At 39.5% G+C, this 16418-nt stretch overlaps 1 protein-coding gene across 7 annotated transcripts in view; it reads left to right on the top strand.

Annotated features, from left to right (window-relative positions):
* The window catches only part of LOC114454160 (cyclin-Y-like), a 76053-nt gene that overhangs the window by 53105 nt on the left and 6530 nt on the right, over positions 1-16418 (top strand). For all 7 annotated transcript variants that reach the window (XM_028434401.1, XM_028434400.1, XM_028434404.1 and 4 more), the window contains 3 exons: positions 2705-2762; positions 2933-3052; positions 8872-9038. In XM_028434401.1, coding sequence (XP_028290202.1) covers positions 2705-2762; positions 2933-3052; positions 8872-9038 — 345 coding nt within the window. The remainder of the gene's footprint in view (positions 1-2704; positions 2763-2932; positions 3053-8871; positions 9039-16418) is intronic.

Here is a 16418-nt window from a genome sequence, read left to right as displayed (position 1 = left end):
TTAGTTTTTAAATGAAGCTGAAATTACTCTTTGAAGGACTGTAAACTTCTAGACACACATGCACTGGTGCCTGGAAGCAAAAACAAACATCACAAGTGGCCAAAACCAGTTTTATGAGTTTCTTTTTTACTACCAGTAAAAACTACACTTATTGCATCATATTTGCCAAAATAATTTATTGATAAATTAAGATCAAGACTCAGAACTGCATCAGTTTCGTATTTAAAATTCAATGTCTCATTGTTCACATTCATAAAAATAGGTTGTGGTTAGAGAGTGTGTGCATTTTATGGACTCTAATGTTATTAATAATAATTGTAACCAATCGTCTAATGCACAATAACTTTAATTATAAAAGAGCTTTTTTATAATAATAAATAAATGAATGAAAAGTCGAGACAGTCTGACCATTAATGTACTATGACATCGATGCTTTTAAGTTCTTTTAGGGGTTCTCAAAGTTTTTCTATTTTGCCCCCCTTGAAGAATAAAACATTTTTAGGCCCCCCCACCCCAACCTGCTATCACAGCTACATTTTTGCAAAATTTGCTAAAAAATTTACCCTTTATTGAAAAAGGTAAAAATGGGCACTTCTTCTTTGAAACTCATGAAAATAACAAATAATGTACAATCACATATTTTAGAACAGTATTAATAAAGTTATTTGAGTGCAAAGAATTTAAATATTTTTTGATTATTCATGCTCAATGTTCAGCAAGGCCGTGCATTGCCGTGAATCTGGTCTTACGATACAATTCACGATTCACATCGCGATATCAGTAATTACAAATTTCACCTTTACAAGTACAAGATGGTATGAAATACAATTTATTTCATTTTTTTATACTTACAAGAACAAGTAAATAGTAACTAACTCTAATTCAAGCACAAATATCAAAAGGCAAATGTATTTGTAAAGTGCATTTCATACACAAGGCAACTCAATGTGCTTTACATGATCAAAAAGTGCAACAGAAAACATTCAACGGCTTAAAATATAGTCGGCAGCAAAAAACATTTAAAATCATCAACAAACAGATTACATCAACAACATGACCATAAATCTATCTCTCAATCATACACAGTAGAGAAAAAAAGTGCCTTTAACTTTGATTTAAAAATGTTCACATGTGATGCTGACTTCAGCTCTGCTGCAGTTTGTTCCACTTCTTTGCAGCATAACAACTAAAAGCAGCATCACCATGGTTACTGTGAGCTCTAGGCTCCACTATCTGACCTGTGTTCATAGATCTCAGAGACCTGCTGGGTTCATACCTGACTAACATCTCACTGATGTATTCTGGACCAAACCCATTCACAGATTTATAACCAGCAGCAGAACTTTACAGTCTCCTCTGAGGCTGACTGGGAGCCAGTGTAAAGACTTTAAAACTGGACTAATGTGTTCTGACCTCTTTGTTCTGGTTCAGACCTGAGCTGCAGCGTTCTGAACCAGCTGTAGATGTTTGATGAAGACCATTACAATATTCCAGTCTGCTGGAGATAAAAGCATGGACCAGTTTCTCCTGATCTTTCTGAGTCATTAAACCTTTCACTCTGGAGATGTTCTTTAGGTGGTAGAAGATGTTTTTGTGATAGATTTGATCTGACTTCTGAATGTAAGATCTGAGTCAATCAGAACACCAAGGTTTTTGACTTGGTCTTTAGCTTTTAAAGATCGAGACTCTAGATACTCACTGACAGCAGTCCTCTTTTCCTTGTTACCAAAGACAATCACCTCCATCTTGTCATGGTTTAGTTGAAGGAAGTTTTCACTCATCCAGCAGTTTACTTTTTCTAAACAGTCACACAACACCTCAATGGGACCATAGTCATTTGGGTTCAGTGATAGATATAGTTGTGTGTCATCTGCGTAGCTCTGATAATCAACCTTACAGTTCTGTAAAAACAAGTGGAATGTTTATCAAACTGTCAAATTACATTTTTCAAAATAGTTTAACTTCTGATTCTACATCAGATTCTGGTTCTGTTAAATTCTCAAATTCTTAAAAAATACAAAGTAACCACATTCATCTATATAAGTGCCCAGTATGTTTTATGAAAATAAAGTGCATTTAACTTTCAGCTAAAATGCATAGAGGAGTGAGGTAGATTAATAAGGTCTGATGTGGTTCACTGACAGTTACCGGGCATTTACATGCTATGCATACAGTATGTTTAGCGCAATTATTATTATTTTTGTTTAAAAACATAATTAAAAAGATCTATATGGACATTTTTTGGGTCAATAAGATATTTGCGTAAATAAATATTGCGATATTTGTTACACCCTTATTTGGGAACCACTGCTTTCCGAAGTGTTTGCCTTTAATTTCAAAAGCCTAAGTATTTAGCCAACACTTTAAACTAAACCAACGTGGTCTGTAGCCTTCACCTGACTGACAATTTTGAAGAATGGTTTAAATGCCAGAAATGCTATGATTTTTAGAACTTTGTCAGGAGCATTCTGCTGCTAAATGGAAGTTGGAATTGAAAACTAAATAAAGTCACACGGTGTTGGCTGACCATTAATTGTTTAAAGGCGTGTTCAAATGAATAATAGGTAAGTGTGAAAGCAAAAAGACTCAGATGTGTTAAGTGATCATGTGGTTGCAGTAAAAATATGGAAAAAAATCAATTTCCATGTTTTATTATAATTTCTTCCATGCACTCATGATGTGACTTTTTACTTTGTGATTTCAGGGACGTTGATGGTAGAATGGTGTTAGACATTTTTGATGAAAAACTACATCCGCTCTCGGTAAGTACCGTACTCACTTTAACACAACTTTTCATCCTGTACAAGTTGTACATCAGTCAGAGTTCATCAGTAGGACAAGCAATAGGCTCATCATGTGAATGAAATAACATGGAGATCTCCAGTGTGTTTTTTGAGATTTTTATTTTTTGTTGTCATTTGGTTTGTTGTAGAAATCCGAGGTTCCAGCAGATTACGACAAACACGATCCAGAGCAGAAGCAGATCTATCGCTTTGTGAGGACGCTGTTCAGCGCAGCGCAGCTCACTGCGGAGTGTGCCATCGTCACTTTGGTACGCACATCGTGAAACTCTCACGTATTTTTATTTTCATGCGTGCAACACAATAAACTATTTTTTTTTTCGTGCTTCTAGGAACAAATTTCAAAGTGATGTATTTCATTTGGAAGTTAGTTCCCTAAGTCTGAATCTGTAAATAAGGTTCCAAAATGAAATAAATATTACATCTGTTTGAAAATCATTGTGGGTAGCATAAAACAACTTTACAAAATTATATGAACTTACATCTTCTATGACTGTGCTTCAGTTATGAGGTGTTGTTAACAACCAGCAAACATAAAATCTTTCCATTGGGTCCTGAGAGGCTCAGCTGATGGGAGGAAAAATACACTTGTGTGTGGCGTCCTGCCTTAACCACGTCTGTTTACCCACAAAGTAAATAGTGAGGGTGGAGCTCAAATTGCAGGAGTAGTGGAGGGGCAGTTATTCCTCTTATGACATCATAAACGGAACAAACTCCAACTTGCCTGTTTGAGCACACTTTCCACAACATATAGAGCAAACCAGGGATGGTGGAATCATACATTTTCACTTTTGGAGATTAACTCACTGCCTTTGATGTACATATATGGCATTTCAAATCTGAACGTTCACTGCCATTGACGAATATGTACGTCGACTATGTTTTATCACAGGGGTTGCGAGGAAGCACTGTGGCAGAGGTCTCCCATTATATAGAAGACTTCTACTGTGGTGTAGTCACCAACTCCTGCCCTGTAGATGGCAGCACTGCACTTTGGGTTGAGAAATTAGTGATGGTTATAAACTGCACAGAAGGAGGTGAAGAGATTATGAGGGAGAAAATGGAAAAAAGAGTGTAAGATGGTAGATTTAAAGCAGCGCACACTTGGAGCAGAGCATGTGTGGATCTAGGAGGACTATTAGGAATGTGTCAGTCGTGTTAAAAGACATTCAACAAGCGTGAGACTCAGAGCGTTTCACGATGCCGCATTTCATTGTGCAACCAAACATGTTCCTTTACTGTGCAAATGACAACAAACACTTTGAATCAAAAGCCCAGTCTCAGTGTTGATTTATTGTTTGATAGAAGGAACCAATGTTCAGATGTTTGAGGTGTCACTAAAGCTGAAAACATTAGCCTCAAAGACAATGTTCTGCTTGATAGTTTTTTTTTTTTTTTTTTTTTCACAAAAAGCCTGATTTCTCAGCTTTCGGGTCAAAAATTGACATTTTCTGTGAAACTTACCGATATTCAACTGCTGATTACAGAAGAACGAAACATATTTTTTTATGATGAAAGTAAAGAGTCTATTCTTTCAGAATCTGGTTTCAGATTATACATAGTCATAGTAAAAAATGTTCTGTGGGTCTTAAAATATCAGTGAACATGCTCTAAAATGGCTGGCAGCGAGGGGGGTTTATGTTGTGAAAATAGCTGGCAGGCAATGAGTTAATACTGAGGCTATGGAGATGCATATAACTGTTTTAAAACATTAAAAAGTGACATTTGCATAGTATGGGACCTTTAAAATATATGGGATTAAACGTTGAAGCAGCACAAAGGATATCCTTAGCAGTCACAGATCAATGTGTGTCTCCTTTTTCCTCACTTTGTGTCCCAGTACAGTAGGAAAGTTTTTTTTTTCGTGCACAGAGCAACATGAAACCAATAGGACTGACACTCTTATGGATGTAGCTGCAGGTGATCTCTTGGAAACAAAAATCCTTGTTTAAGACTCTCAAATGCACAGCTTGACAAATGTTGCGCCTCTCAGTTCCCACAGAGCAAAAAATAAAAAGAAGCTGGCAAGCAGCCAGGAGTTAAATTGAGCTTTTGGCTGTTGGAGGATGAAGTTATCTCAGCTGACACAGCCAACAGTAGAGCAGAGAGGAGATAAAAGCAGCCAGGCAGTTATTACATCATAGAGAAGGAGAGAGTTTTCTCCAGGGGATGGAATAGACCCGTTCAGCATGTGCTCTCAGCAAAAATCCAGTCAAATTGGATTTTTAGCCCTGGAACAAGGAAAGGGAGGATGCATGAACTACAGCGTTGTTGGTCAGATTGTGAATAAAGGTGATTCACTAATGTGTCTTTATCTCAACTGATAGCTCTGATCTCACAGTAAAGAGGAAAACAAACAGCTTTTGTTAGAATAGAGTGAAATTATTCTGTAGTTGTTCAAACCTGAGAACCATCAGAGAGACACTCAATCAAGTCAATAGAAAAACAAGAACTCAGGGCCCTTTAAAATTCATTTGTTTTTTTTCCAAATTCCATGTTTTCCACGTTACTTTTTTAAATTCAGTTTTTTTTTTTTTTAAATATTATCCAATTTTTTCAAAAAATATTACTTTTTAACTCCTGTGAGGAAACAGAATACATACTAATAAAAAAGAAAACCATAATTAAACATAAACGTAAGAAATAAGAAAATAAGTAATTTTAAAGGTCACATGTCATGCTTTTTTTCATCATCTCCATTTGTTCCAAGAACCCCAAAAACATAGTATTTGAGGTTTATTTTCCCAAACTCGCCTGTTTTCCAGAGTTTCAGCCTCTAAAAAATCACTTTCTGAGCAACTCTACACAAACAGGCTGATTTGTGGCCTACTTATGCATATTCATGAGTGGGCGTGTCTATCGATGGGACACTGACTTCCTCCTCGCCACGTGGTGACGTAGAGCCAGAGGACAGCCCGCCCTCCTCCCACCCACTCCGTAGCCGAGCTCATGCTCAATGCACACATTCGTGGGCGTGTCTGTTTACATGTCAATCAAGGCAGAGAGCTTCCTGGAGGCGCGGCTTCTCCAGCTCAGTGGAATTCGTCATCAAAGTGGGAACGCGTCATCAAATTGTAGCGAGGTGTTTGTGTTCGCCCTGTAGTAAGAAAGAGCAAACCATCCTCTAACTAACGATTGAAGGAATCAATGATAAAAACACTTTGTATGTGTATGAAGCCATAATACAACTTCATTATGCTCTTATTATAGAAGAGTCCCTGTCCATCTGTCTCCAGTTTGTGTTTTTTAAAAAATTCAACAATCTCAACTCAAGCGTCTGTCGCATTGGAGGCTTGAAGCTTGAAATCTCAAAACGTGCTGCGTCCGCCGCACGTAAAGCTACAAAATGCGCCACACAGGAGGCACGGGACGCACAGCGGGACCTCTTGACGCTCCGAGAAGCGCGTCCACCATATATTGTTTATGTACACCTGACGCGTTTGGTGTGAACGCGCCATTAACGTCACCTGATTTTCCCTCAGGAATCAATGGTTTACTGAATCTGATCAGGTTTATTGATTGTTTTGATCAACTGAATTTAAATTAACCTAATGAGCGGCAGGGTTGGAGTCCATTAGAATTGTAATTAATTACAATTATGGCACAATTGTAATTGTAATTTTCATAAAATGTTGTAAGAAAAGGTCAATTATAATTTAACGCAAAACTGGGGAACCATGTTACAGTTTGACACACATGTACATATAAAGCTTTCTCACATTTTACCATTTACATAAAAAATTAATCTAGGGGTACACTGACACAAAACGTATCAGACGACCACACCATAATTATTAAAACCTATATTTTCATTGATTAGGAAGCCTAACAATGTAACCAATAGATAGGAAATAAATTAGATGATGGATATTTGTATTCAGTGTATTTACAGCTGATTTAGGACCTGTTTTCATTAGAGATGCTAACAGAAAGCTAACACAACAGGAAGGTTAACTTATATTAGGTTATTTATTTTAGGCTCAGTAATTGTGATTAATTGTAATCAAAATGTATTAAATGAGAACATAATTTAAAACAATACAAATTACATACAAGATTATTGATTGATCAGTTATTTAACATTGTGCTTTTTTGATTTATTTGGTATATGTATATGAGTTGTTCAATGTGTATTAAGTTTAGTATTTAAAAGGCAGACTTTGCATTTGTTAGATTTTTGCACTTGATCTCAATCTGTCTTTATTGATAAACTGACTGTCCGTGAGGTTGTTTATATCTGATTGTCTCGTTGTTTAAGTAATCACAATCAGAAGTACTTTATTTATCTCAGGGGGAAATTACCTGTGTTACAGATGCTCAAGAAATATTACAAAATAAAAAAATAATTAATAATTAATACAAAATAAAAATAATAAACACGAAAGAAAGAGAAAGAAAAACGTACATAATTTAGTTAAAAAGTTTTAATTAAATAAGGATTAAATAGTAAGTGTACACATTACAGTAGAAAAAAATGAAACAAGATTCATAATAATATGAACAAACAATCAAAGCTGTCAGGTTATAGTGATGAATTAAAGCTTATTTTGTTCTTTAGATAGGTTTGAAATCACATCGAAAAAATGAAATGATCGGTTTGAATTATGTTTTGTAAGAATATATTTTGTTTATGGATAATTAATATAAGGGCTATTGGATATTTAGTATAACGATATATAATTATAGTATGTCAAAAGAAACAATTCATGAATACTATTTCACTTTAACAGAACCAACACTGTCCCACATTTGTAAGGAATATATTTATAGTTTTATTTTTTAGATCATCTAGTGATAGAAGTGATCACTAGACTTTAACCCTCTGGCTTCATTGTGGTGGAACAAAAAACAAACACCACCTCCTCCTTTTTTTTCTGTTGTGCTGTTTATATTGTGAGTTGAGCAGCAAGAGGTCCAGCCATTAAATCACACAGGCTGTCGTCTCCGTTTGCTGAATGGTTCCACGGCAGAAAGCGGCCAACCACGGCCTGCAGGCACTAATCCCAGCCCAGCACGACTCGTCCAATTAGAGCCTGATGGAGTGTCGGCGCAGGCTGCAAAATGACACCATCAAACAACAACAACCTGTCCTCCTCTCTTTAGCTTTGTCTCACCCTCTGGATCTCATTGTGGGTCACATGACACCAGAGCCATGCTCATCTAGCGACCACTGGTGTTTTATGAAACGCTGAATGGCTCATTATAATGTGAGCGCTGCTGCTGAGATGCTTCAGTCACTATAAACAGTCACTTTAATGAACCAGATAATTAACCACAGCAGAGCCACACGTGTGATTGTCTTATCCAAGGGCCACATTATCACTATAATATATAATATAATGAGCAATCTAAACAACTGTCCAGGAAAGAACAAAGGCTTTTGTGTCTTCGTTTGTTGTCTTTTTGTGATTTTGTTAATTAAGGTTGTGTGTTTTTGGATTTTATTTCTCAGTCATTGTTTTTTAAAGTTTTTTCTTTATTAGTTTTTTTTTCTGTCATTGTCTGAATTTTAGTTGTCATTTTTTGTGTTTTTGGAGTTGATTGGTTTTTTTTTTTTTGGAATTTTGTCTATTTGGACTCCTTTTGTTTGTGTAATACATTAAACAAATTATCTTTTTGTGTTACAGTATATAGTAGTCGTTTTGTGGGTTTTGTAGTATTCAAAACCAATGTTTTTAATTGCCCATTGTGTGTTCTTGTAATTTTGCATATGTTTCTGTCATTTTCTGAATATTTGTTGTGATTTTGTGTGTCTTTGGAGTCATTTGTATATTTGCTGTTGTGTTTCTCTGTTGTTGTTGTTGTGTGTGTCGGATTTTTTTTTGTGCATTTTTGGAATCTTTTTGTGTGTTTGTTGTGGAAACATCTGTCAAATTTTGTCTAGAAATTTGATAATATTCTCATTGTTTATAAAAAGTTGATTTCCTTGAATAAATTGATTTATTACCATTCAAATGATAATTGATAATGCATAATTAGATTTAAGCTTCACAACATGGTCTCGCACACTTTTGTTATACGTCTATGACTCTAAAATAGTAACCATACGTAACGTGTATCTTTGTCTCAGGTGTACCTGGAAAGACTTCTGACCTACGCTGAGATCGACATCTGTCCCGCCAACTGGAAGCGTATTGTGTTGGGCGCCATCCTCCTGGCCTCCAAAGTCTGGGACGACCAGGCCGTCTGGAATGTGGACTACTGCCAAATTCTCAAAGATATCACAGTGGAGGACATGTAAGTGTCTGAAATAATGGTGACAATCCCACGCCACGCAAGCAACCTAGACACTTCTCTTCAGCACTAAAAGAGGAATTTCACTCACTAGTGGCTAATACATTAGGTTAGCGTTAGCTGCTGAATTAGCTAGTTTCCTTTATGCATTAAGGCTTATATCCAACAAGATTCAGCTTTAACGGTCTGACCTATACAGCTCCCAATTTAATAGCATCTGATCTTTCCAACTGCAAAATACCTGTAGCGCATGCATTTGCCTTCAAGAAACTAGAAATATTTATTTTGAAATTCAGCCCATTTTTGCTTTCTTTTTTAAACCATTTTTCTGCAACTACACCAAATTTGCCATAATTGAACATATTTTCATCACTTTTCTTGCCATATTTTTGCTCCTTTTAATGCATTTTTGCTACATTACTCCCATTTCTGCTACTTCTTTTAGATCATCTACTTCATCAAATTCCAATGCCTTTTATGCACATTTTTTCACTTTTAACACATTGCATATGTTGCATATGTTGACCCATTATTGTCATGTTTAACTTCTTTTCATCATATTCCATGCTTGTTTGTTTGCCAGTTTGACCACATTAATGATTTGTCATGCCAATTATTTGCCAGTTTAAACTATAATTGTTCCTACTTTTTTTGCCACTTTAAAGCCCATTTTGCCACTTTTAACCCTTTTTACTACCTTTTCTGTCTGTTCTTGGCCACTCTAATTTTAAAATCTTATTTCATTACCTTTTTCACCATTTTAGACCTTTTAAGGGCTCTACACTAACTTTTCCAGTTGGTCGCACCAGCACAGAATTTGGTCGCACCCTTTTTTTGATTGGGGGTAGTGTACAGCATAGACATACATGCTGATGAACAGTTGACTTACCTGGAGTACCGTAGTTTTGTTTGAAGTAAAGATTGACAATGACAAGTTTTTTTGCAACAAGCAGTGGCTGAAATAACAGGTCATTTATTTCATATAATTTCAAAAGAAGACGTCACAATTTTTTTTTAAATAACGGCAAAGCATAACAACAGGTTACATGTATTCTGTTTTTTTTATTTTGCAGAAAGGCTGTACTTGAATTAAGTTAACAGTAACATAACCAACTTAGCATCTGCATTGTTTCACCCTATGTAATTAAATTCAGAGGGTCCAGCTCTGATAGTGGGGTCTCCTAACCCTCTTCCCTGGTCAGGGGTCTGTAACCTTTACTCGACAAGGAACCATTTAACCTCATCTCACCTGGATTTAATTCCTCCTGGAGCCAAAAATACCTTCTCTATGAAGACAATACAGTGTATTACATTATATACAGTTAAAATTATATAGAATAATATTTGATTTAATTTGATGTGATTTATATTGATCATGTAAATGACAACTTAAAAACAGTTTAAAATAAAAATAAATTGACATCAAGAAATAAAACAGTATCTTTCATCTTCAAATTCTTACACATCTCAGTTTACATGAAATCTGACGTTGCACATCCTTGAACCTGATCTGCAGAGATATTTGAGGAACACACACACAGCTGCTTAGTTTAGACTAGTAAATAAAGCTGATATTAAAGCAACTCTCATCGGATTATTGCATGCGCACGCACGGATATGGCTGGTTGAAACGGGTTCATGCTTAAAGAGACGTTGGGTTTATGCTTAAAGAGACGTTGGCTTCATTCGGTTCAGACGTGTTCTGTTGTGTCATGTTTGAGAAATTTCCAAGTGCTCTCGCTTAACTCGTCTTGAACACAGCATTACTTGTTCCTCAGTCAGCTCGCTTCTTGATTGGTTACATTCCATTCCACGTCACCAATCGCATGCACGCACGCACACACACACACACACACACAGCGAAATTCCTTGCTTTTATAGAGAGATAATAACAAACAAATTAATTTCTGAACATTTGTGGAAAAATACAAGTACAGCATTCGTTGTTTCTGGTGGATGTATGCTTTTATCGAGATTCGAGATATTTTGAGTTTTCTATTTCGGCGTGAGTAACCCAGACTTTTCCCCTAAACAATCCACTGTCTGGCCATCCACCTTTGTATGATTGGCCGAAATAGCAGCCACATACACCCTGAGGGTGGAAGTAGTCCTGTTTTTGTCAAAAACTGACTGCAGGAAATGCAGTATTGCCACCACTAAACATGTCCCCGGCACCTTGTTGTTAGAGTGACACCACTCCACAAATAGCCTCCACCTGTTAGCGTAAAGTGCCCTGGTGAATGGTGCTCGACAGTTTAAAATTGTGTGGGCAACTGCCCTATCGCAGGATGCCAAAAGTGGGTCCACGACTAAAGGGGCCACAAGAACAGCCTCAGATGACCCGGACTCGGGTGCCGTATGCGGCCGTTGACCTGAGACAGGAGGTCTTTCCTCTCCGGAAGACGCCACTGTATACCCGCAGGAGTTTGAGCAACAGCGGGAACCATGGTCTTCCTGGCCAGCATGGGGCAACCAGAAGAAGGCAGAGACCACCCTGCTGTGCCCTGTGAAGCATTGCTGGTATGAGGGGGAGTGGAGGAGATGCATAAAGTAGGCCGTCTGGCCAGGTGTGCGCCAGGGCGTCCCGCCCGAGGGGTCTGGTCTCTTTTATCAGAGAGAACCAGAGAGGGCAGTGAGTTGCTGCCTCTGAGGCAAAGAGGTCCACTGCTGCTCTGCCAAACGTGGCCCATATCACAGCCACCACCTCGGGGGGAAGTCTCCACTCCCTGGATGGAGGCTTCTGACAGGAGAGGAGATCCATGGCAGTGTTCCCGAGACCAGGAACATGCATTGCCTGGAGGCTCAGGAAGTTGGGGTAAGCCCACGTGAGGAGCCGGTGTGCCACCCGCAGACACGTCAGAGATCTGGTGCCGCCCTGGTGGTTGATGTGGTACACAGCTGAGATATTGTCTGACCGGATGAGGAAATGCCGATCTTTCAGAACATTGAGAAAGTGCCTGATCGCCAGGAATACAGCCTGAAGTTCCAACCCATTTATGTGCTGCCGCTTCTGCTGGGCACTCCACAGGCCCCTGACAGTCCTGGACTGCCACACAGCACCCCAACCCATAAGAGAGGCGTCCGTCTCGACAACCTCCCGGCGGGAGGCTACCCTCCCCATGGGTACACCCGACATTAAGTATTTCTTCCTCCAGGGTCGGAGGGTAAGGAAACACTGGGCAGACACCCTGACCACCTGAAAGCCTAGGATGGCGGAGACTCGCTCTGGAGAGAGGGAGGCCCACATTACTGAGAAATCCAGCACAAGCCCCAAGTACCTCACCACCTGGCTGGGTACGAGGTTGCTCTTGGCATAATTCGCCTTGAGGCCTAGATTGCCTACGTGACTGAGAAGAGCAGCAGTGTCCCTCAACACCTGCTCCAGAGTCGGGGAAATGACGAGCCAGTTGTCCAGATAGGGGAGTTTTGAAACTCCGCTGGCCTGTAACGGTGACAGAGCAGCTCCCACACACCGGGTAAATATTCGAGGGGCCAGGGATAGCCCAAATGGCAGAACCCTGAACTGATAAACCGTGTCCATGAACATGAAACGAAGGAACGGTCTGTGATGAGGGGCAATGGGAACATGAAAGTAAGCATCTTTCAGATCAACCGTCACCAACCAGTCTCCTGCTGAGACAGTCCAAAGGACATCTGCTACATGCAGCATATGGAAGGGGAGATTTTTGAGAAACTGCTTCAACCCCCTCAAGTCCAGGATTGGGCGAAATCCGCCCTCATTTTTGGGCACAAGAAAACCCGCTGAGGCAAGCCTCCGGTTCCACGAGCTCGATGGCACCCTTCCCCAGAAGGGTGACTACCTCGTGACGTAGCACAAGGGATTTTACGGGTTTTCTGACCACAGTGTGTTTGATCCCGCTGAATGTAGGGGGCCAGCGTCGGAACTGTAATGTGTAACCTCTGGATAGCGTGGACACTACCCAAGGGTCTGTGGTCTGCTCTTCCCAGCAAAGGAGCTGCTCTAGGGAAAAGAGTCAGACGACCGGCTCCTGAGGTTCAGATTCCGTCCCCCTTGCCCCTTGGGGCTCTGGGGGGGCGGCGACTTGGTGCAGAACCCCTTGGCCTCTGTGCAGACAGACGTGTGTCTTCACGGCGTTGCCGATTTCCTGGCACTGTGACCTGCAGGCCCCTGGGCTGCCCAGACAGATGAGCAGTCGGCCGTAGATATGGGTGATCTGCACCCATTCCTGCCAAATGTCCCTGCCTAGGAGGGGCATGGGGAGCCTGGCGCAAACTGGCAAACTGCTGCCTCGCTTGGCCAGCCTGCACGCTACGCTCCAAGGCCTGCAATGCCGCTGGGCCAAAGGTCCAGCCTGGCACAACCGGAAGAGAACGCAATGTTCTGCGACATGGCTCGGATAGAGGGGACTTTGCCAGCCAGATCTGGCGACGAGTCAGCGTTATCGTCGACATTAGCCTGCCCATCGTGACCGTCCTCTGCCTGAAGGTGGGCCATGCAGGAGAGACACAAATGGCAGTCCATTCTTCTCCAATTCTTCCTTAATATTAATTAATATTATTCATTTTATTGATAATATTATGATATAAATAATAATTACACAAATTATTATTATATAAAAATAATATTTATGATAATTATATTAATTATATACAAATAATAATTAAATTAATAATAGTTATATTGATAACCGCCAAACTGCAGCGGCTTCAATGATGGAACTTCACTCAGGCCAGCGAGCGCACCAACCTGGAGTGATCAAACTGTGCTCCCAGTGAATCTAACTGGAGCAACACCACAAAACGCAGCTTGCACACTGCCGCGGTGATGCAACGCAGCCGCTCAACATGCACACTCAAAACACCGGCCGCCGCTTAGCTGCAACGTGCCGGGAGGTCCGCTAACGATGCATTGTTTAGGCATGGCAAGGCAAGGCAAGGCAAATTTATTTGTATAGCGCATTTCATACTCAAGGCAACTCAATGTGCTTTACATGATAGAACATTTAAAATCATCAGTAAAATCAATTAAAATCATCAGTAAAATCAATTAAAATCATCAGTAAAATCATCATGACATCAACAGCATGACCAAAAATCCCTCTCTCAGTCATATGCAGTAGAGAAAAAATGTGCCTTTAACTTTGATTTAAAAATGTTCACATGTGATGCTGACTTCAGCTCTGCTGGCAGTTTGTTCCACTTCTTTGCAGCATAACAACTAAAAGCAGCATCCCCATGTTTACTGTGAGTTCTGGGCTCCACTATATGACCTGTGTTCATAGATCTGAGAGACCTGGTGGGTTCATGCCTGACTAACATGTCACTGATGTATTCTGGACCAAACCCATTCACAGATTTATACACCAGCAGCAGAACTTTGAAGTCTGTTCTGAGGCTGACTGGGAGCCAGTGTAAAGACTTTAAAACTGGAGTAATGTGTTCTGACCTCTTTGTTCTGGTTAAGACCCGAGCTGTAGCTGTTTGATGCTCTTTTAGGGGATTCCTGTCAGAAGACCATTACAATAGTCCAGTCTGCTGGAGATAAAAGCATGGACCAGTTTCTCCTGATCTTTCTGATCCATTAAACCTTTCACTCTGGAGATGTTCTTTAGGTGGTTGAAGCTGGTTTTGTGATAGATTTGATCTGACTGCTGAATGTAAGATCTGAGTCAATCAGAACACCAAGGTTTTTGACTTGGTCTTTATCTTTTAAAGATCGAGACTCTAGATACTCACTGACAGCAGTCCTCTTTTCCTTGTTACCAAAGACAATCACCTCCATCTTGTCATGGTTTAGTTGAAGGAAGTTTTCACTCATCCAGCAGTTTACTTTTTCTAAACAGTCACACAACACCTCAATGGGACCATAGTCATCTGGGTTCAGTGATAGATATAGTTGTGTGTCATCTGCGTAGCTCTGATAATCAACCTTACAGTTCTGTAAAATTTGTCCTAAAGGAAGCATATAAAGGCTAAACAGAAGAGGTCCAAGAACAGATCCCTGAGGAACCCCACAGGACATTGGTAATCTGTCAGATTCAAAGTTTCTAATGCTTACAAAATAGCTTCGCTCCTCCAAGTATGACTTAAACCATTGCATTACTTTTCCATTTAGTCCAACCCATGTTTGCAATCTGTGCAACAAAATTGTATGACCTACAGTGTCAAATGCAGCACCAACAGAATGAGAACAGATACTTTTCCTGAATCAGTGTTCAACCTTATGTCATTGATCACTTTGATCAGATCAGTTTCTGTGCTGTGATGAGAACGAAAACCTGACTAAAATTTATCAAATATTTTGTTGAATGTTAAGAATTGACTCAGTTGGTTGAAGACTACCTTCTCAATGATCTTGGCTATGAATGGAAGGTTGCTGATTGGTCTATAGTTAGCCAGTATAGAGGCATCCAGTGTTCTCTTTTTTAACAGAGGTTTCACAGCAGCTACTTTCAGGGATTTTGGTACGGTGCCTGATTGGAATGAGCAGTTAATTATCTGACACAAATCAGTGACAATTGACTTTACAACAGTTTTAAAGAAGTTTGAGGGTATTGTGTCACGGCAACATGTTGATGGATTCAGCTGCTGAACAGTCTCCTCTATTGTTTTTGGGTTCACTGTAATAAACTCTAACATTGTAGTTGACTCATCCTTCAGTGGTTGAAGCTGTTCAAGCTTTTTGTGATTTTGCTGGTTTGTTCTGATGTTTGACCTTATTGATTGTATTTTTTCATTGAAATATACAGCAAATTCATTGCATTTTCCAGCTGACAGTAATTCAGGGGCTATCTGATCTGGGGGGGTTGTGAGCTTTTCAAATACAGAAAACAACGTGCGAGAGTTGTTGACATTTTTGGCAATAATTTCAGAAAAGTATTGCTGCCTTGCTTTGAACAAGCCATCATTGACTTTTCGCAGACTTATTTTGTATAGTTCTAGATGAATTTGGAGTTTTGTTGATCTCCATTTACGCTCAGCTCTTCTACAGTCAGATTTCAAATTCTGCATTATCTCAGTCCTCCTCCAAGGTGTTTTCTGTGTGTTTGGTTTTCTCTTAGTTTTGATTGGAGCCACCACATCTATGATATTACAGACTTTTTTATTATACTCATCCAGAAGATCATCAACTGTCTCAGCACTCAATGTTGGTGTCATTGCTATGGCTTCCATAAACTGTGCTCTTGTGTTGTCATTTATGTACCTTTTCTTTAAACACACATAACTAGGGGAAACAGATGTTACAGTCTCTAGGTCAAAAAAGACACAGAAATGATCAGCTAGAGCTAAGTCTCTTACATCAACAGCAGAGATATCAACACATTTAGAGATAACCAGATCCAAAGTGTGACCTTGAGTGTGTGTCGGACCAGTCACATGTTGTGTAAGACCAAAAGTATC

Source organism: Gouania willdenowi, chromosome 20 (genome assembly GCF_900634775.1).
Source record: "Gouania willdenowi chromosome 20, fGouWil2.1, whole genome shotgun sequence".
Lineage (NCBI taxonomy): Eukaryota > Metazoa > Chordata > Actinopteri > Blenniiformes > Gobiesocidae > Gouania > Gouania willdenowi.
The sequence above is the reverse complement of the archived record's forward strand: the minus strand, read 5'-3'. Positions and strand labels throughout refer to the sequence as shown.